This window comes from Mastomys coucha, unplaced genomic scaffold (assembly GCF_008632895.1).
Source record: "Mastomys coucha isolate ucsf_1 unplaced genomic scaffold, UCSF_Mcou_1 pScaffold22, whole genome shotgun sequence".
Lineage (NCBI taxonomy): Eukaryota > Metazoa > Chordata > Mammalia > Rodentia > Muridae > Mastomys > Mastomys coucha.
This window is the reverse complement of record NW_022196905.1, coordinates 19,468,454-19,496,085: the sequence shown is the minus strand read 5'-3', so window position 1 is coordinate 19,496,085 and position 27,632 is coordinate 19,468,454. Positions and strand designations below refer to the sequence as shown.

The 27,632-nt window shown below is 41.5% G+C and overlaps 1 protein-coding gene across 2 annotated transcripts in view; it reads left to right on the top strand.

The window, feature by feature from the left end:
- Window positions 1-27,632, top strand: part of Vwc2 (von Willebrand factor C domain containing 2) — a 143,692-nt gene that overhangs the window by 4,597 nt on the left and 111,463 nt on the right. For both annotated transcript variants that reach the window (XR_004109658.1, XM_031338567.1), the window contains exon 3: window positions 22,449-22,578. Coding sequence is in view for 1 of the 2 variants with exons in the window: in XM_031338567.1 (XP_031194427.1) it covers window positions 22,449-22,578 (130 nt within the window). In the remaining variant the exon portion in view is untranslated. The remainder of the gene's footprint in view (window positions 1-22,448; window positions 22,579-27,632) is intronic.

The window sequence follows — 27,632 nt, the reverse complement described above, 5'->3', positions numbered from 1 at the left end:
TATACATACATACATAGAGCCAGAGGTCAATATGTACTGTCTTCCTCAGTTTCCACCTTGTTTTTGAGACAAAGTCTTTGACTGAAGCTGAAGCTCACTAATTTGGCTAGCCTGGCCACCTCTAGAGATTCTCTGGCTCCACCCTTCCCCCTGTCCAAAGCATGAGGGTTACAGAGGTATGCCACAGCACCTGGCTTTTATGTGAGTGCTGGGAGTCTGAACCCTGGTCCTCATACTTGCAAAGCAAACTAACTGAGCTGTCTCCAGCCTGACTTTTCATTCTTAACTTTCAGGATGCTTAGCTTTATACATGCTAGGATGTTACATGTTTGGATATCACAAAGCTGTCATTAACTTTAACTATGTGCTTTCTATTATAATATACAGTTTACATAAAGGTTTTACTCTAAGTTATGCTTGCTCCCTGCTATTGGTATCAAGTAAATTTCTAGTCATTTCTCTCATTTGGGATGGTTCATATAAGTCATTTGTGCCTGTGTCTTTTGATTCTCAACATTGTGCAAGGACCCAATGCTTGGATGGGAGGTTCTGCAAAGGATCAGTATAGAAGAGTACAGAGTCAGCTTCAAGTCCTTGGAGGTTTTGGATGGATATTTGCTTTGCAAATATTCACATACTTGCATATAGCAGTGAAAGAGAGAGAGAACGAGAGAGAGAGAAAGAGAGAGAGAGATTTTATCTGTCCATTAATCTATTGTATGACATACTAGACTAATGTTCAGAACTGTTTTCCTTAACACAGAAGGAAGGGAGCTGGAAATAAGAGGAAAGAGACTTTCTTTCCTAAGAAGATGCAGAGCCCTGTAACAGGCTGGTCTCTGCTTTCTGACAGAGGAAAATGCTGGCCCTGCCTGGTGGACATTGGAAGTAAAAAGCAGATAAAACTCTGGGGCTTCCACCTGCCAGCAGTTGTCTGTGATGTTTGGGGCATTTGGCTCCTATAACAGATCAGCATCAACTTGATTCTTGCTTCCCTATCCTTGTACACATGCTTCCCAACCCTTTTGGAGCAGGCTCCCATCTCTGACTTTTATCTCCTTTCTGAATATTTTAACCCTTATCAAATCTACTATTATTTATGGCTACATATCAGTAGAAGACTTTACTGCTCAGCAAAACACCTCAAAGGTGCTCATGGTGACAAAGATGATAGCCTCACTCCTCCGGTGGCTGTGATCCCATTTATATTCCTGAATATGAGGTCAGGTTAGTAGCAGAACTGTTTACCTTTGCCTCTTGACTGGTTGCCAATTGTCTTGTTCTTCAGGTTATGGCAACAGCAGACATCCAACACAGAACAAGTTCTATCTGCTTTGTGCTTTCAAGGGATATTAGTTGGCTAGGGTTTCCATAACAAGTACCATTTAAAAAAAATGGGTTTCCTAAGACATAGAAATGAATTGCCTCATGGTTCTAGAGGCTAGAAAAGTGAGATCAAGGCACATGTAGGCTTGTTTATGTCTAGGATGTTTTCCTTGGTTTGTAAAAGGATGTCTTATCTCCTTAGTTGCTCTTTCTTTAGATATTTATATTCTCTCTGTAGCACAAAGTGTCAATGACAAGAGTTCACCTTGTGGCAATGAGACCAAGGGACAAACAAGACATGTGGAGTGGAGAGGGACATATCTACAAGGCCAAAAGCACAGGAAAAGATGAGGATAATTCCAGGCCCACTGAATATCAGCTTGGCCCATATAATTGTGTCAGTTCCATTCTGAGTGCCACTTTTAGAGTTTGTGTGTTGCTTCTGTGGCTGCACCCTCAAGTCACAGCAGCTGGAAGGTGACTCTGCTATGCCGTCCCCCATGATGATTACCATTTAGTGAAGAAGCAGACTGAATTCGAAATTAATTAACAAGAAATAAGTTTATTTTGATCAACCCAACAAGTTGCTGCCACTGTGGGAATTCTGGTTCTGAAGGATTCATGAAGGTATAAATGGAAGTCTGTAACCATGTTCAGTATCTCATTCAAGCCAATCGAGCTCATGGGGTTCACGGAAGTAAGGATGTATTAGATAGCTAACACTTCATGTTTCCTTGCTTCTGGTTAGAGAGTATCAGCTCAAGGTATTCAACACTGTTAGCAGAGCAATGAGAAACTCAACTGACAACCACTTTTCTTTGATAAAGGGAATATGAATTATCAGTAGGCATTGCTCGATGAATTGTCTGTTGGATCTCAGAACTGTTGAGAAGCAAAGAAACTTGGGACTCTTGCAGGAAAACTGGATGGGAGCTACTGAGTTTAAAGCAATCTCTCTCTCTCTCTCTCTCTCTCTCTCTCTCTGAAAGATTCAGTGTCTGGCTTGCCATTAACTGTATCACCAAAATTTCTAGATTTTCATCAATGAGAAGAGTATTTTTACATGAAACATAAAACCAAACCTTCTGTCTAAATAGATGTCTGTTGCAATTTTGGATAAATGCCAGTAAAACAGACTCAATCACATTTTTTATTCTAATGGTGTTTATATTCTTTTGACTGGTATTGCTTAGCCAAAAACAATGCTATTACTATCTCTCCTCACTGAGCAAGTATCATTTTGCGTGTGGCAATGAGAATGGCAATTAGATCCAGCTACTTGTACAAAAAGAACATTTACACATATTCAACCACCTGAATGACATTTATGCCTAATAAATAACTGAATCCATTTAGCTAAACATTTATTTATATACATTTATGATGTTCTGGACCCAAAATATAATAAATGTCTGTGTCTTTTAAATTATGAACTATTGAATTGTAATGAAATAAAAACATTTAGTCCTAGGCAACCCATAAGAGCAAAGGGCAATGATTCAATCAGAACATTAGGTCTCAAGAGGTAGGCTGGACCTTAGCGAAGACCATACCCACCTGGGGCCAACAGTCAAATCCATCTGGAGGTTTCCCAATAGTTAACTTATCTATGACATTTGTTTGTCCAGGGCCAATATCAAACAAATGAAAAAGGTTCATGTCAATATGCAGCTGTCTAGTTCCTGTGGCAATGGGATGACTCTTAGCAGCTGTGGAGAGACAGCCTTAGGAAGTCATTTGCTCCCACACATGGCTCTCTCTCAACTTAGCAGTTGTTGTTTCTGTAGATATTAGTCCTAACATTTACCCTTAGAAAATGAGTACTTTATTCAATGCCGTGTAGCTGCTTGTACTCTGAAGGAGTTCTAGGATCCTCATACTGTTTGCTGTCATGTCCTACTTTCTTCAGTTGTAGGCACAGAGTTCTTAGCATGTAAACATGCTAGTGTGAGTCTTGGTCTGCCACATACTGCACCCTGGAACACTTTCAGGTCTGCCCTGTTTGCTGGCAGAGTGAAATAGGTGGTACCCTGAACATCTCTTACCATCAGAAAAAAAAAATGAGAACAGTTTGCATTTATGACGCTCTGAACAGAACAGTCCTGCTCTCAACACTTGTGCAGATGCTCAGATGAGTTCTCCTGGAAAGATTTGCGAAGTAGCTGTGCCATGATGTGGTTTAGATCTCCCCGAGCCTCCATCTGAAGATACCCTAATCATCAATTACTAATTAGAAGAACTGTGTTTTAAGAAATTTTATTCAGATTAAAATCTCCTTATTGATAAATTCTGACATAAAACCCATCCTGGCAGTTACTTCCTCAAAATATTTTAATTAACATATGCCATGCACTGGGCTAGATCTTGTAGATTGCGTGAGAAGCAAATGAGACCCTCTAGTTGACAAGCAGGGACACTGTAGTATGACATATCTAGAGGGTCTTGGTGGGAAGATCTAAGTAGGCAGGAGAAAGCCATTCTTCCTTGCTATGGCTCAGTATTAGTAGTAATGAACTCACTTCTTGGTGAGGGCTTATTTTTAAATGATCAGAGCCTCCAGGACAGATGTCCTGAGGGAAAGAAAAAGCTGTTCAAACAAAACCATTATCAGGTAATGAAAGGTAGATTTTCTACCCAGGCTGGTCTGCTCTGAACCATCCTTCACAGTACTTTTCTGACCGTGTAGCTGGAAGTCCTTCTTGCTGCTCATGTGTTCCTAGGCTGATATCCTGCCAGCTGGATCTCTCGTCTCATTCTATTTCTGTCAGGCATTGGGGTGCGGCCAGGACATGGCCTGGCTTTCGAATTTGCAGAAAAGGATGATGTCAGGCATCTGCCTGTGGCCTTGTGAGTTCTCTCAGAGACCCCGGGACAGTAGAAAAGCATGAAGACCAATAAATAAAATGCTCTGTAGTTACATTCATTTCCAGTTATGACAGAATTTACGCTTTAAACAAGAGACAATTACTTTCATGGCAATATGGAAGGTGGGCAAAATTCTACCTTTTACAAAATACACAAAATCCTGGATATGATAGAAAACATATCCATGCTTGTCAATATTCAATCAAAGTAAGAAAAATCTATTAATAAAATCAGAGGGTTTTGATTCACAATTTTGGAAATTATAATCCATGATTGGTTGGCCTTATTGTTTTTGGCCAGTGGTGAGGGGCTATGCATATCATGTTAGAAGCACATGTTAGGGTAGAACCAGTCACATCAGGATCCAGGATCAAAATGAGAGGGAGAGCCAGGCCAAGGTTCCTCAATACCCTTCAAGAGCATCTTCTCAAAGGCTGTGGATCTATCTGTAGATCTATTGATCTGAGGTCCCACTACCTCTCAATAGTAGCTTTCAGAACTGAGTCTTTAATACATAGGTTAAGAGACAACATAAAAGGTCCAACCCTAGGAGCATCTTTTGAAAAGCAAAACTGAGATGGTAAGAAAGTAAAAGACATTGATCCGTAGAGGTGGAAATTATAATCCATACAGCAGTCTGACTTCATATAGGGGCCCTCTGGAGGCCTCTTAGCTCTGATGGGGCAAGTCTCATGAGTCTAGGAAGCCATGGAGGGAATTAGATCAGTATTTGCTTTATAAAGCCAGGGTCTTTCCTTACAGGGCCTTAGCACTGTTAAGGAGAAAGAGAGTTAGGGTTTCTTTGTGTGGTTCCAATTTCTGCACTCATGTCCTCTTAGAGGTGTGAAGTCAGTTTGTTCTTTCCATGAAGTGTGAAAAACACAAGATTTTCCGCTTTCCTCAAGTTAACTGACTGAGCAGAGACCAAAAGTACCTAACCTAAGCAAGCACACAGAGGAGATACACCTTCCACCTAGTCTCCTAGAACCATCACAAAGAGCATTCTAAGCAATGTGAGTTGTCTCCAAATAAACCTGAATTAGTTGGAAAAATCAGACTCATTAGCAAGAAGGCAAAATCAAAGCTGTTGAACCTCTTAGAGATCCTGAGATAAGAACTGAGTGCATTTAATGCGAGTCAAGAGATGAACGCTGAAATAAGGTATCTAGGCAAGAGATATAAATGTATCCCAGCCACTTGCCATGCTTAAAAACTAAAAGAACCAAATGCAGCCTATATTAATGAAGTGATGCCCAGAGAGGAGTTTGTGTCCAGTAGTCAATGGGTTGAACAGAAGTAGGTTTATGAATTTAGTCGTCTTTGTCAAATTGATTAGACTTAGGGTCCTCTAGGAGGTACACTTCCCTGGCATGTCAGTTAGAGGTTTCCAGTAGGAGGAAGAACCTGACTGTGGGCTACACCATCCAATGGAATGGATGTCCAGTTGAAAGAAAAGGAGTAGGGTCAAGTTTAACAGCAGAGTCATCTCTCTTTAATTCCTGACTGAGGGTGCAACGGGACCCTCCATCTCACATACCAACACCTTGACTTCCCCACCATGAAATACTCTATATTCTGTACCTTGAAGCAACCCTTCTTTAAGATGCTTTTGTTCATTGCTTCATATCAGTAACAAGAAAAGTAGCCAATACAAGATTAGACACTGATGAAGGGTTAATTTAGTGAGTTGGCAAATAAGTATGGAGAAGCAGACATGTGGATGGAATAAAGAAGCAAGATGTTCCACTGAAGAGAAAAGAGACACTATGGTCTGGTGGTTTCTTACTAAACTGTGAGAGGAATCAGGAGACAGTTCCATGACTTTGTGGTTACAACACACACCAATTTTCTGATTCAGAAAACCCAGAAAATATAAGCAAGGATAAGGAAAACTTGTCTACTTTTGTCATTCTGAGACTAGTGAGACCAAGGACATAAGAAAGATGTTCAGCACTATGAGCAGCCAGAGAAGATATTGTATGCAGAGCTGCAAAAGGCAGACTGACCTGAAGATCAATGACTGTGTAACAAAGACAGAAAAAAATAGGAAAAGCAAGTGTTAATCTGGTCACTGTATCCAGTACTGTCATCCAGGAAGGAGCCTAGTAATCTAGTGTTGAGCAATAATAAACTGGGCAAAATGGCATATGCCTATATTTCCAATTAATGATTTGTCAGACTTCAGAGTATAAAGGAAGTTTCAGGCATCAGATAGTAGAATCTAGGTCTATGTTTGGAAACCTACTGTGTGTAAAACAGCTGGATAACTCATACTCATGGTACACTATGATAAATAAATGGATCCTGCACAGTGCCTGTCTCCCTGGGAGGATGAAGAAGAGCCAGATGGAACATATATACCTATACCCAGATTCATTTTCTTGCCCTATAATTTGAATTAGGAAATTTAAATGGGAAAACTCTTTAAGTCCACCATTTGAATGATCTCAGAAAAGAGGTCCAGTGGGCCAGTCTCAGCTTTAGGCCAGATCAAGAAATAAGTGGACATATTCAAAGGCCCTCTGCTGACAAAGCTGCCCATCACAGGCATCACCAGGCTCCCCTTGACCATGGGCAGTTTTTATTGTGCTCTCTGTAATAAATATCAAATCACTTTAAAATGATATTCCTTCTTAGTTGGTCCCCTGTACCCATCATGCACTGGGAAAGTTCTGAAATAAGGAGTGCCTCCAACTATACAAATGCTCCATATGCCCAGCTTTCACAATGTCCTCATTCTTTTAAATTTTGGATGCCTTTTACAAAGATCTTTCACTCTTAATAGAGGGCTTCAAGTCAAATACAATCAAATTACTTTCAAGCAAGTGACTGTTCTTATTAATTGCTTTCGGTGTGTGAAGATTTATGACTTTCAAGACAGAAAGTCCCTCAGACAGTAGAAGATCTGTTTTTTTTTTTTCCTTGGGTGTGGTCAGCAGATGATCAGTGTGGATCAGGACAGCCTTGAGCACTCTTGGTACCTAGCTATGTCAGGCATATAGAAATGTCAGTGTTGGGTGAGTTAAAAATCAAAAAGGATACTGACAAGGCTGGAGGAAGAGAGGTGGGTGGGTTGAGGGATAAATTCTGCTCTCAAGTCTCAACTTGGATAGCATCTTGCTGTTGGCAGAGCTTCTGGGCTCCAGGGCTCTCCAGGAAGCCAAGAAAATAAGATCCTCTTGCCCTAGGTAGTAGGGAAGGAAGAGGAGCACACTTTAATGGTTGGGTCAGGAAAATATTGGCTCCTATATGTCTGCTTGCAAAAGTGGGTCTCTCTGTGGGTAAGTGAGCCCTGTAGGCTCCTCTGCATAGAAGTTAAGGCCTCAGACAAAAAGGCTGGGTAACCTGGAGACACTGCTGGTACTTTATTCACATGTGTGTGAATGGCACAGGAGGGGGCTACCTCGGTAGAGGACAGCTGAAGGGAGCCAGCAGTGCAGATAGTGAGCTGGCTCTGAGCTCTAACACAGTAATTGACAGCTGATGCACTCAGATGGACCATAACATGACAGCTGAACTGATGGAGTCCACACTGGTTTCCAGAAGCACCACCTTTGAGCTGTGGGTGCAAGCCCAGGTCATGGAACTGTTCAAAGACAAAGGAACATATATTTAGATATTTTCATGATTATCTGCTTAAGATGAGCATTATTTGCCCTCTTAATTAAGAATGCCAAGGGAAACATGGGGCTGTTTCTCTGTCTCTCTCTGTCTGTCTCTCTCTCTCTCTCTCTCTCTCTCTCTCTCTCTCTCTCTCTCTCTCTCTCTCTCTGTGTGTGTGTGTGTGTGTGTGTGTAAGACATATGTACACTAGTTTCAGTGCATTAAACTTGTCTTCACTTGGCTATAGATCCCAACTCTGTTCACCTTGTTCACTGTGTCATTTTCCTACCTGAATGATCTCTAAACTGAGTTTATGTTCCCTGCAATGGCATCAATTCACAAGTCTTTTCAAAGCTTATTCTTTGGAACATATTTGATTTTAGTCCCTCATATGCTCAGTGAATACTATACCCTCTGCTTTACTCTCCCAAGGATTACTTAAGAGTTTGGATCTTCCAGGTTATTATTTGTTCTGTTGTTTGGTTGGTGGTTTTTTTTTTTTTGTTTTTGTTTTCGTTTGTTTTGTTTAGAAAAAGGTGGTTTACCTTTTAGTGCAGGAGGGCCTTCTTTCATACAAGAGGGCTCTAAGTAGTTGATCATATACACATCACATAAGGGCTTAATTGTAAATGAGTAAATTGATTATTAGTATTATATAAGAGTCTCAATTTCACCTAGGATCCCCAAGGCAGGTCAATGCTGGGCTCTGAGTCTGACTGCTTATATACAGCCCTATGGCCTTTGACATGTTGGAAAGCAAAACCTTCCTATGTTGGTCCTGATAGATAGCAAAATCACTTGACTTTAGAGTCTTAGAAGCTCAGGAACTTCTCTAGGTTTTGCAGGGCCCAGCTGCTGGCCATGTTTGAAGGAGAGTTGTAATACCTTCTTTGAAAAAGCTCACCTGCTCTTTGCAGTGGCCAGAGAGGAGGTAAGGCTAATCAAAGAGGCGTGCTCTTTCCAATGGTGTGGGGGGGGGGGGGGGTGTGTCAGAAGTTGCATACTTGCTTTTGAAGCATCCATTCTGATTAATCTGCAGGCATCATGTCTGAACCATCAGCAGAAGATGCTGTTTTGCTTTCTTCTATTCCTTTAAGTTTCTCAGCTCTTTGCTACCCAATCCATGTGTCATATGAGTACCATTTTCTGCTCTTTCCTGCCCTAGCAGATTTCTGTAGGATCTGCACTAATCAGAGAAAACTGTTCAGACAAGGATTTGAAAGTCTTTGGCAGAGGAAGATCTTACAATGTTATTGGCTGGTGCTGAAGAAGAAAGCGGGGCCACCCCACCTCCTCTCCTAGGCTGTTCTGTGAATTTGCAGTATGGTCCATGGGGTTTTTGTGTTCTTCCAGACTCTCAGAAACTGACAGCTTTGGGGGACCGTTCTTAATTAAGTCCCATTGTGTGCAAATCCATTCTCTGATAGAGCGTGGAGGACAAGGGATGACAAAAATGTCTTCTCTGAAGCACACAGGCAGCCCGGCTGAATGCCCAGTGGCTGCTTGCTTCTGCTTGGATTTGAGGGGAAGGAAGGAGGAAGGTCTATTTCATTCCAGTAAGGAAACACCCCCTACCTATGGAAAGGGGACAGAAGCACCAAAGGAGAGCAGAGCTTGTCTGTGATAGCCCTGTTGGATGACTCTCCATCAGAAAACAAGAGGTGCCTGCCAGCTTTCCAGTGACTCACATGGACTATGGCTCCTGGGCAGATTTGAGGGAAAGTGGGTGAATAGTTTAGTAAGTCAGCAGGGCAAAATGTGGAAGTAGAGTAAAACTGATGACAATGAGACTCATTGATGACAATGAGACTATAGTCAATGGTGTGTGTGTGTGTGTGTGTGTGTGTGTGTGTGTGTGTGTGTGTGTGTACCTATAATCTGATTCCATACCAGTGAGGATGTTTATCTTTAGGCCAGACCTGAGTTGAACATTTGATCAGCCCCACTGGATATGTTTTCCTCACTCATCAAAGCAAATTCAAAAGGTATCAATCACTTCAACCCTTTGCTCCATCTCTAAACAATACAGTTCTCACTTACCAGAAGTTAGTGAGACATTCACACAAGAACATTTGGCAACTTTTCATGCCACACAGTTTTGATAGAGTTGCTAAAAAGGACACTTTCGCCACCTGGTGACAAAACTGTGGCAGTGGTTTTGAGCGGCTGTTAGTCCACCAGAACCAGTGAGAAAGGCCTCTGTTTTCAGTTCTTGACTTTAGCAACTGGCTTGGAATCTGAGCTCCTCTGGATAATTGATCAGCAGGGTCAGGAGGAACAGACCAAATTTCCACATGGGAGCTGGAAGATCATTAGTTGTAATTTAGGAACATTTCCTTTGGCTTATGGCCCCTTAAAATCGGAAATTGCTTGAAAAGAGTTATATGTATCAGTTTTTGCTTGGGCATTTGTTGGACTGTCCTGGTCTTTGAGTTTCTCAGAAATCCCATTACTGTGGGAAATTACTCAGTGATTTGGTGGTTTTCCCCATAAAGATTGGGCCAGGTTTTCACTTACCCAGACAGGAAGGAGTCCCCTAACATCAGGTTATTGGAAAGGGCACCTTATCCTTGCCAGCTCTCTGGCTTCTTGCCTTGCTTCTTGTTAAAGAATCCAGTCAACTCTCTGAGGTGCTACAGGTCCTGTGTTTTCTTGGGAGCATCATCTCAGCTTCCATAACTGTGAATAATTAATGTCTTCCTCTTTGTAGCCCCCAGTGGTGTTGGAGACTTTATTCTTGACAGCTGTCTTGTTCTAGTTCCTTTAGGATCTCTGCTCACCAGAGGTCTTTTCTCTCTTCTGTATCTTAAGTGCCTATTCCCTGTGAGAACACTTGAATGGCTCCTGTACTTGTGAGTTTCAGTACTATAGTGGAGGTCAGCTTTTTCACAAAAAACATCTGGAGTCTTCAGAATCTACCCAGACTAGTGAACGCTAGTTCTCAGTTCTCAGATATCCCTCTCCCCAATACTGGAATACTTCTGATGGACTCAAGCTAGAATCTCAGCTTTTGACTCTTTGTCCTTGTCCATCTTCCTCCCTCCCATGGTTCCTTGTTTCCAACACTAAAGATGCTTAGGCTTCCCTATGATGTGTTCTGAAAGTCACACTTCCATTCCCTCTGAACTGTAGATTGCCCTGCAGACTTTTGAGTTTTGATGTCTGAAAGTTCAGCTCCAGATGAACTGAAATTGATTACTTCCTTACTGGAAAGTCTCTGGTAATACCTACAAACTGGGCATATGTGGTTATTAGTGGTTGTGGGTGGTTTTGCCCTTTGGAAAACTAAATTTGGGGACCTGCATGAAAATACAGAGCTGGAAGGACTTTGGGGGAGACAGTGAGAAGAAAACCTAGCTGGACAGCATTTCAGAGTTTACCCAACACTCTTATGTATGGGCTTAGCGTTGCCAGTTCAATATAGTATAGACTAAAAATACTTAGAAGGTTTGCATCTGAATTTGTTAACCCCTAAATAATAGAGTCAGACAACTATTGACAGGACACTTGGTACAAGTAGGTAGTGTAAGTCACCTGGAGAACAGTTTAATTGTGCAAGTGGATATGCATATGTTTCATGAGAATATGACTCTATTTTACAGAAAAGACTTGAGTCTTTGTAGATTTGGGTCTCTATGGTTAAGAAAAATTTTATATGCATGGTGAGAGAAGACAGCACTAGTCTTCTCTAACTGTGGTCTGTATCCCATAGCAGTTTAAGTTTAATGTGCCTAAGCATGTTATGAGTGATGGTTGAAGTCCATCCTTCAGCTGTGGCACTGATACACAAGTGGCATGCTCTAGTTTCCACACTCAGTTGGGCAGAATTGGGCTTGGACACAATTTTGCTTGTTTCTGTCCACGTGTGTCAGGCACTGTGGTGCTCTGATTGTACCTTGATCATTTACTGGATATCTCCCTCTTCCTGGCTTTTCCATAAGAAAGCACAGGGCTTCAACAAGAAATGTGACCAGCCTCGGAAAGCTCCCGTTCCCAAATCCCTGTGCAGTCACAATGTAGACACTACCACTGCCCCACCAATACCCCCTGGTACCCTTCCCTTTCTGTCCTGACCCTTATTTGTCTTGCTTGGGAAAAATTGGGAAACATTTGTCTTAGTGACCAGAGATCCCCTCCCCACCACCACATTCTGTTTTGAGTTTCTAGTTGGGAGTCTATAAGAGATTGATATATGGTCACTGCATATACTTTTCCTCTAGTTTCAGGAGCATGGGTACGTGGAATTCTTCTGCCTATGGCATTCGTTCATCCTAGGATGGTAACATCAAGGCCTGGAAGAGGCTGAGAAAACAGACCTATGTGTCAATGTTATCCCGACCCCTAGAGATCTGAATGTATCAATTAACTTGTTTTTATGTTTGTTTTATGTTTATGATTATGTATATATATGTTACCTTGAGATTTGCCATGGGTCAGCCAGTCTGGGCCTCCCTCAACCCGCAGGGGAACAGGGTCCTAGACAGGTCAACAAAAGAAATAATGGCAGACACAACACACGAAAGTACTGAATCTGAGTGTATTTCTCAAAAATGGCATCAGACTTTTGCAGTCATTACAAAAGAGAAATGAAAAATCTGGCAGCTCAGCGGTCAGGGTACATCTGAGGCCACCTGAAACACACTGGGTCTAAAGCAGCCACCTCTTCTGGACAGGGGCTGCACCTCCACCCCAGGCCGGAGAGCTCTGGGTCCGGGTGCGGGGGCAGGTGTTGAGGACTGCATGAGGCTCAAAGCTCAAATCTCTGTCTCAAATACTCTACTGCTGACTGCTGTACTCTGTCTCACACACACATACTTGGCTCAAGGTCCCACCCATCCTTAGTAAAACGCCCACTATGCTAATCTTCTAGGCTATGTCTCTGGAAGTCTCATTCTTGCTAATTCCTAGGAGTGGCTCAGCTGCCATATGTGACTGAAAATGAGGATTCTACTTGACCTTGTCCTGGAATAAGTCTCCCATTCTGTGAGCTTCAGTGCTCTACCCCCTTTCACTATCTCCCTAACAATGCCAGAGGCAATTATTCTGGATGGGTAACATTCTTTACAAAATTCCAAGCCAGGGTTTGGCTAAGATGTTGGAACATTGGTAAAGGTCTGAGAGCAATGTCCAATTTTGTTTAGCGATAGTAAATCATATCTTGGTGGGCACCTAGCGTGCAAGACCTTTCATCGACCATCGCAAGGACAAATCTGGAAACACATCTGAGTTAGAGGACGCCATCCAGGAGGCTTCCTTTGAAGCTGTACACCTCTGGTCTGTGGCCAAACTTTTGGGCTTGTCACAAGACTTCGCTGGAGTAGGCGTGGCAGAGTAGCCTAGGCTAGCCTGGAAACCTGAAGTTATCCTGATTCAGTCTTTCAAGTACTAACATGACAGATGTGCCCCTGCTCAATTTGTGGAGCATCCTTAAGCCAGTTCCCTGGGGTAAATGTCAGTCAGACCCTCTGATAGGGCTTAGTAGGGCATCGTGGGATATCCATCTCACTCTCCTCACTGTCTGTTCACCTAGTGCAAGTGATACAGCCCAGAGAAATGCCACCAGAAACTGCTACCAGCAGTTACTCACGGGGGTGATGAGTTGGCTTGGGGATATTTCCAGCCATACTTTAAGCATATACTTAAAGTAGTATACTTTAAGTAGATGTATTTTTATGTTTTGACATGTAACATGTGTATTTTTAAAAGATCACATATAAAATATATCCAACAAGCATAAGCAGTGGGTGGCTGTATGGACACCACATGCTTCCCTCATGTACTATGTCTTACCATATTTGTTTCTGATCACTATCTCCTAATGACATGAAAGGATACATATAAAACTAAACCTCCCTCACTATCCTTTCTTAGTCTTTGCTCTCCCTTCACTGCAATAAGAAGATAGGTCAGTTAGCCTCCTGTGTTGACTTTCTCATTTTCTCCATGAGCACACCCCTGTGAACCATGCCTTTCTTTGCATGACCCTGCAAGGATTGCTGATTATATGGACATGCTATGAGATGCCATATCTGTTCTTTTGTAACTTGCTCTGTTCCTCATCATGCTTTTGAGATTCATATGTTTGTTTCATATATGGTTATTCCTGTATTTTTGCTGCTGTCTCAGATTCCTTGTGATTACTGTGACACAGGGCTTATCAGGTCTCTTACAACAATCAACTGCACTCAGTTTTATTTTCCCAACTGCTAAGATTCTAGTTTTCAATTTAACTGGTGCCACATGGTCAGTGTCTTGGGCTTGGATGTATACTCAGATGGAAGGCATTTTGCTGGTGGACCCAGGACATGCCAGTCTGAATAACTATGGAGCCTACCTATGGGGAAGAGCCTACATGCTTGTGAAAGGAGGCCCCAAATGCCCTCATCCTGTAGGCAAGCTATAGCCAGAGAGTCAGCTGAAGTTTGGAGTCAGCTGAAGAGCATCTGTGATCTCCCTCCTAAAGAAAGAGAATGGAGACAGAAGCAAAACCTTGGAGAATTTCTCTCAGTCCCAATTCTCCCTGGATACCTCCTGTATAGCCTGATGCAAAGCCCTAGTTCCCATTTTCAAACCAGAAAAGGTAAGAATCCTTGTTTGTCCAAACTTGGTGCCCTCCACATTATCACCATGAATGTGTTTTCATTTGGTTAGAGCTTTCCAGATTTTTGATCAAATGGCATATTCGTTTACACATGAATTAGCTATTCAGGCTATCCTATACTTTTTGCCATGTCTTTGGTTTTGTTTGCTTTTCTTTTTGATTTGTAAAAATAGTTCATCATTGATTTATAGAATTTCTTGCACATTCTCAGTGCTGGTAGTAGTTCCATTTCCATCATGTCTGCTGTGACAACTAATTAAGCCATGTGTGTATTCATTCATCTCCACAGGAACCAAATAAAAGAAATACTGCTGTCCATCATCTGACACTTCCCACTGTAACATAATATCCAAGGCAATCCACTTGTAAATAGAAGAGGGGTTGTCTATGACCATACCACCCTGAATGCATCCAATCTGGTCTGATCTCAAAAGCTAAACAGGGTTGGGCGTGGTTAGCAATTATAAGGGAAGAGAAGAGGGATTATTTCAGCTTACACTTTTGGAGATTCCAGCCCATGATACTTTTGAGCCTAGGATGAGGCATCACATAATCACATGAGCAGGGAACATGACAATGTTGCTCACTTCAGGGCCAGGAAGTAAATGAGAGTGAAGAAGAGACTGAGGTTGCTTATGTCTCAAATGGTTCCATGGCCATCATTAAGTGCATTCTGCCTCATTAAGTGCATCACTGCCTAATAGTGCCACCCTGTGGTTCAGCCTTTAATACTGTAGCAACTGTGTGGGGCTTTTGGTTGGCTGTTTGGTTAGTTGGTAGATTAGTTCATAGTGGTGGGCAATAAGATACAGCAAGAATAAAACAAACAGGAGGTTGGCTGTACTTTCTTTGGCCCTGCTAATGGTGGATGTGAACTCAGCAGGGAAGGTATGTGGAACTAAATGTGTTGTTGTTGGTTAGTGTAGACCCAGGTTCATCTTGTCTTACTGGGTAAAGACCATGAGAGGAGGATGTACATCATCACAGATGCCCCTCTGTGTTTGTATCTCTGTCCTCTCTCCCTCCTGACTCTGGCCTGATATTGTGTCTTTCCAGTGTTATGTTCATCTACTCTAGTATAGGTATCATTATTTATATATGGCTCTGGGTCTTGGATTTTTGTCCTCCTGTCCACATGGCCTCCTCTGTTCCACTGACAGCAGTTGTCTCTATAATGCTTGCTGTATCCTAGTTTATTCTGTTCCTAGTTTATTCATTCCACCAGAAGAGAAAGCTTTGTCTTTGAAACTCTCAAATACATATAATATATACAAATACAATATATATATATACACACAATATATATAAATACTATACAAATCTCTATATAAAATTATCATTTGGCATTCTCTAACCCCCTACCCCTCATCTCATTGATATTTCTTCTCCTGCCCAGGCAAATATTTTGACTTCTGCATTACTTTACATGATTCTTGAAGATACTCGACATAATGACTAGATGAGCTTTCCCAGGGTTGCTGAGCCAATGCCATGTTTCCAATGCAGGTTTCTCTGCTGTGTGGGATGCCACAGAGGTCTAGCCTCCCTTTTCTTGCAGAATAAACTCCTACCTTAGACTTTCCTTTTCATAGGTTAGAACAATAGTTTATAAATTATGTCAACAACAAAACATGAGGTTTTTGCTTACTTAATATATGGTGTATCTGTTTAAGGAAGATATCTACAGAAAGAGCAGAGGGTTAGACTAAAAAGGAGGGGTAATGGGAGCCATTGGCTTCTGGACAATGTTCAGAATTAGAAGCAATCTTGATCACGTACTTTATATTTATCTGTTTAATACCCTTTTCCCCTTTACACAGTTTCAGACCCCATTTTTAAGTTACCACTTTAGAAACCAGTGAGATAAAGTGGGTAAAGATGCTTTCCCTTTGAGCCTGGTGACCTGAGTTCAAGTCTCCAGACCCACTTGGTGGAAAGAAAGTACCAAATCCTCTGAGTTATCCCCTTGCCTCCATGTGAGCATGTATATCCATACACATGCTAATACAAAAATATTTTTTAGATTAACACATTAATGAATATCACACTGTTAGCCATAACTCCTTGTGGGTTAAGTGTGTAAATGTTCTTAGGTGTAGTATCTAATCCTTGAGCATTTTGTGAAAGGTTGGGCAACCCTTACAAAACACAGTATAGATTTTACAGTTAATGTTTTTCATCATGTCCTGTGCAACTTAATCTCATTTGGTGGTGGTGGTGGTGTAGGTCCTTCCCATCCATTTCTTTGTTTGATTCAGTCAATATCTATGTTTTCTAGTGCTTTCGTGAAATACTCACAGCTAGGGAATGCATAAAGAAAATTGGTTTATTTAATTTATAGCTTATGATGTTGAAATTCCAAGGCTAATATTCCCATCGCTAGCCTCTGCTGAGGGTCTTGTAGTAAATGCCATTGCAGTGGGAGGGTGGGGGTTTCAGGAAATATTAAAATGAACAAGTTCCCATGCTTCATCCAGCTACTCTGCCCCAGCAGTCTCGTTAACCAGTTCTTATCTCCTAGAGACTGACTCAGAGCTTCAAAATCTCTTCACCCAGCTCGCTAAGTTCTCACTAGTGGAATGCTACCATGCCAGCCCCATGCTTCAAATCCCCTATGAGCTTTATGGTGAACCCAGATGAGCCCCCGTGTGAAGGAAAACACAATATAAACTTAGCTCAGAAACAACAGTAGCTCAATTGCTGGGTGCAGCAATTAGTTAATCCTAATATTGTTAGCCTTATTAAATCTAAATCTCTGGTGGTGAATCCTGGTGGATCCACCATTGAAACTGGGAAACACTAGCAGCTACACCTTGTCCTCAGGATATCCACATTCAAAAGGCGACCCTCTCTCCTTTCTCTCTTCCCCATCCAACCAGGAAGTCCATCCTACTCACACAGTGATTGGCTCCTTTATTCATTAGGGAGTGGTTTACAAGAAGTTACCTGAGTGCACTACTCACTCCTTGTCCACAACCCCTCCCAGAAGAGTGGAATTAATATCAAAATACAAACAGCACCAGGCCTATCCACAACAGGGGTGGGGGGGGGGGCAGGCAGGGAGAGATTGACTCTGTTCTCTGTGCCTGGCTGAACTCAGGGGATCCCAGAACTAAAATAGTTTCAGAGAAAGGGAAGGAAGGGGGAAATGAGTTTTAGTATATATCTTTGTTTTCATGATAACCTTGTTTTGTGTAATTGCAGAACACACACTTTGGAGTTTAGGAAGACAAATGGATAAATGGATCCAATAAATGGTGAAGTGGGGGCTTTCTTTGATGATGAGTCATGTTGGTGAAGAAAGATCTAAGCTGAAGCCTATTAGCACATACTCCTCTGAACTTAAATTAATCCCATAACCAAAGCATTGCAATCATTTGGGAGATTGTTCCGGGATTTTTGTTCTTCCCATTTGTCTGTTGTTGAGTTAGCATCTGCATTTAGCATTGAATTGGTCCCTAGGCACCAAGAAGTGCTGCCTTTGTCACCATGGGATTTGATGGTACCTACTCCAGCAGTTCTTATGACAACCGCTGGATAGGAAGTATAATAGAGGAAAACTAATTATGACAGGAAGGTTGACACACACAACTCCTCCTCTTCCTCCATGCAACACCCCTGTCTTGCAGCATGTAGCAAGAAGATGCCTTTGAATTGATTTGAGAAAGGAGTGCTGTATTGCTGATCGGGGCAATTCTCATGTGGGGAGAAAATGTTGTAAGTGTAGATAGGAAGGAGAAGGAGAAAGGTATCTGAAAAGGTTTCTTGTTTCCCAGCTGGATGTGTTGGTATATGCCCCTACCACTTGCAAAGGCAAGTAGGACTCTGAGTATGAGGCCACCCTGGTTTTCATAGTGAGTTCTGTGACAGCCAGAGCTTCATAATGAGACCCTGTCTCAAAAGAAAAAAAAGATCTTGTTTTCCACAGGAAAGCCGTTAGAGACATAGGCAAGAATAGAATTTAAGTTTAACGAACTCTCTGTATCTCTAGGTCCCTCTTTGTGATATTAATGATTAGAATTGCAGTTACAAAACTGACCATGACAAAGCATCATACAGATAGACACCTAATTCCACCCAAGTTTGCTAATATAAAATGTACATAACTTGCCATCATCTTGGGGGAGGTTCACATGTTTGAGGCTTGATCCTCTGGTGATTGATGAACTCTCTGAGAGGTAGAGTCTTGCAGGAAGTCTTTAGGTCACATGGGAACACCTAGTTCCTGTGTAAGGCACAGTGTTCGTTTTTATGGTCATCATTTTATGCTTGAGGCTAATTTCTTGTATTAACTATGTTGTCCACTTATACTGAATCAAAAGATGCAGACTCAATACTTAGTGATAGCCCCTGCTACTTCTGTTTATGTGGTATAGGCAAACACAGAAGTATTGAGTGGTGTGAGGGCATCCCCAATTATGACTGATCTACTTTTATTACCAGGTAATTACTGTATTTATTTATACTTTATTATCCATGTTATAGCTAGAGTTGTTTCACTGAAAAAAAAATAAATCTAAGCATGTGTTCCGCTCTGGGTTTAGGATACATTTCTTAGATTTCCTTTTAAGAACTGCTGCTTGCAAGTATAGCCTCATGTGGTAACTAAGAGAGCCATGTGGACAAGGGACAAAGCCCAGCAGTGTGAAGTTAGAAATCTTCAGGCAGAGGAGGCCAGATCCTATTGTGGTAAATATTTAATCAAAGATTTCTACCCCACCTTTGATCATTTAGTTCCCAGATAAAAGGTACAAAACCTTTATGCTTATAATAAGCCTTAAGAGCACTAGAGATGGGCAAATATTGAATCTCTAAGCTATTTTGTCTACTTCTCTATCAATAACCCGAAGTTATAACTTGCCATGTTCCACCTGGGTCTTTCTTACTCTAATTGGCTGGCCAGCCCCCGTGGCCAGTTCTCAAGATCTCCTACCCCATGGTGTCTTCTTCTCTCTTCCTCTCCCTTCACCTCTCTCCTCTTGGTCTCTGCCTCAGACCCCAAGCCAGGAAGTGAGGCTCTGCCTCTCATCTGCTCAGCTACAGACTGTAAGCATCTTTATTCAACCAATGGTTTTAAATTAAGAAACAAGGTTACAGAGCATCACTTGGTCTCCATGAGGATTTCTTCATCCCTAGGGGCAACCAGACCTTGGCGGCCAGTATTTAGCATTAAAGTACATAGCAACAGAACAAACTTCACAAGGCCCAGGTACACTACTTTGTTCACCACCTCTGTTCCCAAATACCATCATATCTGCAACCTCCCAAAAGGTAGCAGAGGAAGGTCACACTTCTGAAATTGCAATTGGAATCATGGAATGAACAGAGAATGTCTTCATTCTCACTTCCAGTTGGGAAAACCAAACTATTCTTATTGACCCATGTTTGGGTTACTCCTGGCATGTTGCTGTTGCCTGGTGCTGCTGAACACAGTCTGTTTGAGAAGGGTAGATGGCCAGTCTGGGTCAGAGCCAGAAGTATGAGAAGATCTAGCCTGAGTCACTTTGAGTCCTCATCAGCTTAACAGGTGGTCACTTTTCAGTGTGCTCTGCTGATGCTAAGCCTGGTTACTAATCCTTGCTTGGCTCCTGAAGTCTCATGGACACTGGGGTTTTTGCATTTTCTTTGTTTTGTTTTATTTATTTTTAAGCCTAGCAACACTTCATATGCTGTAAGAGGGCCGTCTAGCAGGTCAGAAGATGGAGTTGAGTGATGGCTTACTGGATGAAAGACCTCAGCTCTATTCCTGCTTTGATGGACATAGCTCAGTTCCATCTGTAGTCAGCAGAAGTAGATTCAGAATGACATTTAAAAGAGTCACAGGTCTGTACAAGTCAAGAGTAGAAAAATAAGTCAAGACATGCAGATGATAAGTATCGCTGAGCTTCTTGATCAGGAGGTAGCATTATTCTGAGGCATGCCTGGTTAACCAAACGTAGCCTAATTGATGGCAACATGAGAAGTGAAGGATTTGTTCATTTCTCAAATACCAGGATTAGTGCTCCATCAGGGTTACTCTAAGCATGTCTCTAGCCCTCTAGCCAGTCTCTCTTGTACTCTCCCCCTCACGTCCCCCCACCCCACATCTACTCTTATCAACTCCCACACTGGAGCTGTTTTTACTCCAATCCTAGGCTCAGGCCATCCCAGCTTCTACAAAGAGAGGCTGATGTGAGGAAGTTTCCTATCTCTGTTGGTACCCTCAAGTGCCCTGTGCCCTGCTGCTACCACCTAGGCGCATGTTCACCAGCAGGTTACAGATGCCTAATTCCTAGATGTCAGTCTTTCATGAGTGGTAATGGGGTTCCCACTTTGCCCAGGACCCAGATCCACTTCCGAACTGCCCATTCAATGCTTATGTTCCTGTCTCCTGCATGGCAATGCAGTCTGACACTTCTGCCAAGATCACACACATTCCTGAGCACCCAATTTCCATAGTCCTCTGCCTAAATATGAGGAACAGTCTAATTCTCAAGTGCATATTTTGCCTAAGAATTTGACATATACTCCATTTTGTCTCCTTAAATGAGACAAAGTCCAGCCCACGTGGAGCTTCCTTTTCTCTACTTAAAGTATGACCTAGCTGAAGGGTGGGTGTCTAGCTATTGAGCAGCTTCCTAAGGACATATGCAGATATGTGACCTTTCTGCCCCTTGCTAACTCAACCTCTGCTCCCCTGGGGCAGCATGGCTCTGCATCTCTAATCCACACCATCTGGGCCTCTTGGCTCCTGCCTGAAATCCTTCCAGCTAAAGGATCTGACATACACTTGACACTTCCTCTTGCAACTCAAGGTCTTTCGTTTAAAAACTCACTATAGTTTTCTAATGCTATTTACTGTCTACATCTGCTCTTGAGACAGAGATGCAATGCTTTAACCAGAGAAAACTGAGGAAAGCAGCGACAAAATCCCCCAAACTATACTGTGCCAAAAATACTTCTTAAAACTGTCCCTTTATATTGTAAACTTGGTTTTAACTTGCAAAGTAAGCCAACATTTTATTCTGGACTATTGTGAAAGTTTTAAGCCTCTCCTCTCCCTCTCCCTCTCTGTCTCCCTCTCCTTCTCCCTCTTTGTCTCCCTCTCCCTCCCCCCACCCACCTCTCTCTCTCTTTCTCTCTTTCTCTCTTTCTCTCTCTCTCTCTCTCTCTCTCTCTCTCTGTGTGTGTGTGTGTGTGTGTGTGTGTGTACATACACAAAGAACGGAGAGATGCCGCATACACAGACAGACAGACAGACAGGCAGACAGACAGACAGAGAAATAGGCACAGAGACAGAGAGAGACAGACAGATAAGAGACAGAGAAAAAGAGAGACAGACAAACAGAAAGACCCTGATACCTCTTAAATTCTTCATTCCAAAAAGAATATGGTCCAATTGATGACGTGAAGGATGACCCTCTGGGACCTTGGAGAAGGGAGAGTCAGCATGGACCTGAGATCTGGCGAAGGCAAGTTATCTAATCCCTCCACATCTTGAGTTCCTTAAGAGTAAAAAAGGCCAACCATTTCATGAGGGCACTTAGTGTCACTCTAAGAGCTCTGGAACATCACAGTTTCACAGCTCCTGGCAAGGGGCTTCAAGCCTCAGAAGACCATGTGAGTGTCTTGTGTTTTCCTTTCTCCCTGAGCACCTGTTCTGAGAAATATTGGGAATGATCTATTCGAGGCTAAGTGAATACAGAATTATCAGGGCTATGGAAAAGTAAGGCTTTGTTGAGCAAGAAATCAGTAGTAATTTGATTTTAGAAACAACAGAAATATTTCTTCAAAGAGATTCTTATAAAGAAGTCACTTTAGCTGAGAGCTGCCTCAACTGGAGCTGAGAGGCTGAGCATAGCCACCAGCCCTAGTGAATGCCTTCCTTTAAGCCTAAGGTAACCTGTAAACACCAGGAGCTTGTATCCACATTTGGAAAAACACTGGTTCCAAGCACTTAAAAACACCATTCCTAAAGAACCTGGCTGTCTTCATCCCTAAAAATAAAGATATGACTTGTAGGGTAAGGACTGTGTAAGGGAGGTGTGACGCTGAATATGGGCTTGTGTCTCAGGTGTCTCCATGTGAACGGTGTCGCTGTGAAGCCAATGGTGAAGTGCTGTGCACAGTGTCGGCGTGTCCCCAGACGGAATGTGTGGACCCCGTGTATGAGCCTGATCAGTGCTGCCCGATCTGCAAAAACGGTAGGTGGAACGCCCGCCATCGGGATGGTGCGAACCCCAGGCCCCAGCCCTTTCTCTGCTCTTGTCAGTGGAATATGCATGTATGTGTTTTCATAGACATGTCCATGCCCTGCCACACAGACCATCAGTCAGGGGTTGTTACAGATGTGGCTTACTGTGTATCAAGGAATTTTGTCTTTCTGGTATCTGTCTTATGTTTTATAGATGTTAAGAAGTTTGGGGGCAGGGAGGAATTCAATCCCACCAAGGAGGAGAATCGCTTATTTTAATTTAACTTTGTTTGTTCTTGCAAAGCCGTCTCTCTTTCCAAGACAAATCAAACATGTTTGTTGTACTCATTTACCTTTCATGATCAAGTGAATTAAACTAGAAACATAATTGAATATTTTTCAAAAGCAAATTAGACAGGGAAAGAGGTCCCTCTTTTTCCCAGGAAGCATTCTTGGCACATCAAAAGCCAGACCCGCTTTATGAAAAGAAGCAACAGGAAGTCTTGGTCAGGGAAGGGTGCTTGCCTATCTTAAACAAAGGAAGTAGGGCTATATGGGTGTGACTCTCTAGGAGGGTGTTTGATGAAGGTGCATTCTGCACCGGAGGGGGCCACGGGATTATGACTCAATTAAGTCATTGTTTAAGACATAGAAGGCAGCTTTGAAGAGAGCAGAAATAGATTTGCCCAGTGGTCTAATATCTCAGTATCTCACCTAATGGCATGATCGGAGTTTCTGGATTTTGCTGACTTATTGCTTATCATATGCATCTAAGGATGGATGCATGTGGGAGTACTGCAGACATTTGTGATGTCTGTAAATATGTGTGCTTCTGGACCAAGGCTTGGTGGCTCTATGCCACAGGCTTCATAAGCTGCAAGTGAGATTTACATTATAAATAAGTTGTTTTCCAATTTTGAGCATTGAGACATGCCACTAAAACTTTGACCAGGTATATGCATACCTAAATGTCCGTACAACACATTGTGAAAATCTTAAAATATGTAAATTGAAGAAGAAAGGGAGTTCCTGTTGAGATGGGTATCCTTGAAAGGGCAAGGTCAATGTGTTAGAAATGGGTAACTATGAAGGTTGCCATATTCAGCCTCGGACCATAAGTGGACAGTGTTCAGGGAAAGGAGTTACAGAGTATTTCCTGTGAAGCTGGTGGTAAATTTATGATGAGACTATGAGCTATATTCTATTTGGTGAGAATGGAGAAGCCTTGGAAGTCGTGTATTTTTCAGGGTTGTATGTGTATGGGCATTGTGTCTTTGTGTCTGCATGTCACTTGCATATCTGATACCTTCAGAAGCCAGTATACAGTGTCCCCTGGAACTGAAATCACAGATAGATGTGAGCTACCACATGGGTTCTGGGAATTGAACCTAGGTCCTCTGAGAAAGCAGCCAGTCCTCTTCACCCATGAACCATTTCTAAAGCCCCTCAAGTATATTATTTTAAGAACGAATGGAAAATAGAATTGTGTATACACAAACAACAAAATAGACTCAATGTGTCTACATAAATATAGACAGACGACAGACATCATACATTTTACATTTACGTGTGTAACAATAATAACCAAAGAAAAAAGAGAGGGAATATGCATGGGGGGAATGAGGGATGAGTTGAAGGGATGATTACATTGGAGGGACTGGAGGGAAGAAAGAGGAGGAAAGTGATATATATATTGTTATATTTTAATTTCAAATATAAAAAAAAACAAATATGAAAAAAGAAAATGTTAAACACTAAGGCTCTGTACTGGACAATTGAAATAACTTACTTCACTAGTGTAAATAAACAGTAAGAGAATGAAGGTGAAGAGGGAGAAGCAGAGGCCAGGCCAGACAGTAAGGCTGAGTGTCCTTGGAACTGATGTGTGGTAGTACACCTGTCAGGCAAAGAGCTAGTCAAGACTTCAGGTGGTCAGGAGATGGCCAAAGCTGGCATGGCTTCAGTTCCCTGCTAGGAGAGGAGAGGCTGAAGAGAGACCTCTTCTCCTGCCAAAGGATAATCAGGCAAAGCTTTAACACTCTTGCCCTCTAATCAGTGATACTTTGAAAACAAAGTGTCCGAGATATTCAGAATTTCTCATTAGTTACAATTGGTAACAATGTGTTGGAATTGGTTAGCTTTGAAATCCTCATGGGCATGGCTTCAATAGATGGGAAGTCAGAATTTGAATCCCTGTGTGTTTTCCATTAGAGAGAGAGAGAAAAAAAGACATCTAGACCACTGGAAAGTTAAACTAAGTGTCCACTGAGCAATTACTCACTCTACATTTGCATGCTGTTTATGTTTGACATATATTTTTCACCCTTTATCTGCCCCCCAACAAACACACTTCACAATACACTTCTGCAGATGCATGGCCCAGGAACTTTGGTACTGTGGTCATTTGCACAAGGGTAGTTTCCCTTCTTCCCACTACAAATAGGAAATTTTTTGAGCAGAGACAGGTTTCTTTACAGCTTGTTTTGCCCATAGGACTTATCACAGTTAAAGGACAGAGTCTTCCAAGGATCTTTAAAAGATATTTGATGGGATTCATTGCTATCTGTTGACATGTTAAAATTTGCAATTTTTTTGAGCTTGTGAAGTGGCTCAAGAGTTAAGACCATATGCTATTTTTCCAAAGTAGATCCCAGTTATTCCCAGGACCACTCTAGGTGGCCACCTGTAACTCCAGCTCCAGAGGAATCGAATACCTCTGTCTTTTGGGGCATTTGTACTTACAGTTATACACAGACATAACTAAAAATAAAATAAAAATTTAAAAGTTAAAGATATTCAATGTAATTTATTTCTATCAGCATTCAGTTTCTTTTATCATTTTAGATATAGTTTTATTGTTTGGATGAACAAGATGTATTTTAAAAATAAGAGCTATAAAGCAAATAAACTCAAGATTTGCTGTGTTTTAATACTGAAATGATGGATTGGGAAGAATGTACTTGGTGGCTGCCTTGATAGTAAACTTCTAAATATTCATCCCTTGATGGCTCATATGCTTTTAGAGGGAGTAGAGATTAAGCCAAGGCATGGTTGTTAGCCTATTAAAAACTTTGGAAGTATGATGATATTTGTGGTGGTTTGAATATTCTTGGCCCAGGCAGTGGCACTATTAGGTATAGCCATGTTGGAGTAGGTGTGGCCTTGTTGGAGGAAGTTTGTCACTTTGGGGGTAGGCTTTGAGACCCTCCTTCTAGATGCCTGGAAGAAAGTCTGTTACTGGCTTCTTTTGGATGAAGATGTAGAACTCTGACTTCTTCCAGCACCATGGTACCTGAACCCCACCATGCTTCCCATCATGATGGTAATAAATGGAACCTCAGAACCTGCAAGGCAGCTACAATTAAATGCTGTCATTTATAAGAGTTGCCTTAGTAATGGTACCTCTTCTCACTAATAGAAACAATAACTAAGACAATATTCTTATAAACTAGATTTATTTAATGAAAGCTTTGTATTAGGAGATTTGAATCAATTATACCAAATAGAAATAACTTCTTATTTTGAGGACTACAACTATAAAAGCATTGAAACATATCTAATTGTATACCTTTCGCCAGAGAGTTCTTGACTTTGAAGTCTCTGCTTTTTAAGACATTCTGACCTAGAAAGGGGTCAAAATCTAACTTTAAAAAGTGCTTGAAAGTGAAATTTGTGTCTGTTTGAGATGGATGGTCTATGATAACTCACCAAAGTTAATGGATAATTTACAGTAGTCTAGCCCTGCCTCCCACACATAAAATGATGGTTTTATAAGAAAGTATTTTTTATATGTAGTTCATTATAGAATATCAAAAGTAGGTGGTATATATGAAACTAAATGTTTGGATAGACTTAGCTTGGATGAGACAGTGAGGTTTAACCCTGATATCTGAAGAATAGCCCATTATCTTCATGCTGGTATAACTTGACCTACAATATTAAACAGCTCTTCTCCTGGTAAAAGGGAAATTGCATTTCAGTTGTTGACTGTCAGTCACTTGCATCAAAAGGGCACAGGTTTGAAACCAAGAATGTCTTGAGTATAAATAAATGATCACAAATCAAGTATGGTTTAATCTATTCACTTTGTTGACTTGTGCAGATCAATCTCTCAATGTCCTTTTTTTAAAATAAAATAAAATAAAAGGAATGAATTTTGACACTATTTATTCCCCCTTAAGGAACTCAGACTTTCTCTATGGTAAATGCACTTCAGAAGTTCACAGCACCCTGCCTCTTATTTGCCTTGGTCATGGGCATGTTTGTCAGCATGACATAGGTATATGGTTTCCACCAGGGATTAGATCTCTGTTCTGCGTGCTATAGTCTCACTGTACAGTTACAAAGTAGGAGAGCTGGTAAGAAGGATACCCAGTGTTGGGATTAACAGTGCTTCTCAGAAGTGGAATACCTTCGTAGCAAAAAGAGAGCATGCTGTGTGCCAGAAGCACAAAGGCATGGGGCATAAAGCTTATTTCTTCCTTGAAGTCTCACAGCCACTCGATAATAGTTATTTACACTTTGATTTTCATAAGAAAATATAGACATTTTTGGATAAGCATGAAAAATGTGAAATTTTAGGATAAACACTAAAATTCAAACCATTAGATGTACTTTTGTAGAATATATGAGAAGCACTGACAGAAAATAAGGCAGAGTTTTGTTTGTTTTCCTGAGTATAGGAAATAGGACATAAGTGCAGGGACGATTGAGAGTGTCGCTGAAATAAAATTGATGTAGGTGGGTTCCTATTCAGAGCTTCTCACAAGAGAATCATTATGAGTGCAAGATTCTACAATTTTACCAAAGCAATGGTAGCTGTCTCATAAGAACAATCTGCCATTATCTATAGATATCCCTATAAAACTAAAAATATCAAAATATGAGAATGAATTAGCTGTTAAGAAGAGAGTTTAGCCAGGTCAGTGTATAAAAACCAACTGTGTCCTAGTCTCAGTGGCCTATGCCTATAATTCTAGCCACTCAATAGGGAGAGAGAAAGGATTATCAGTTTAAGACCAGCCTGAGGAATTTAGCAAAAACTCTGCTGCCAAAAAAAAAAAA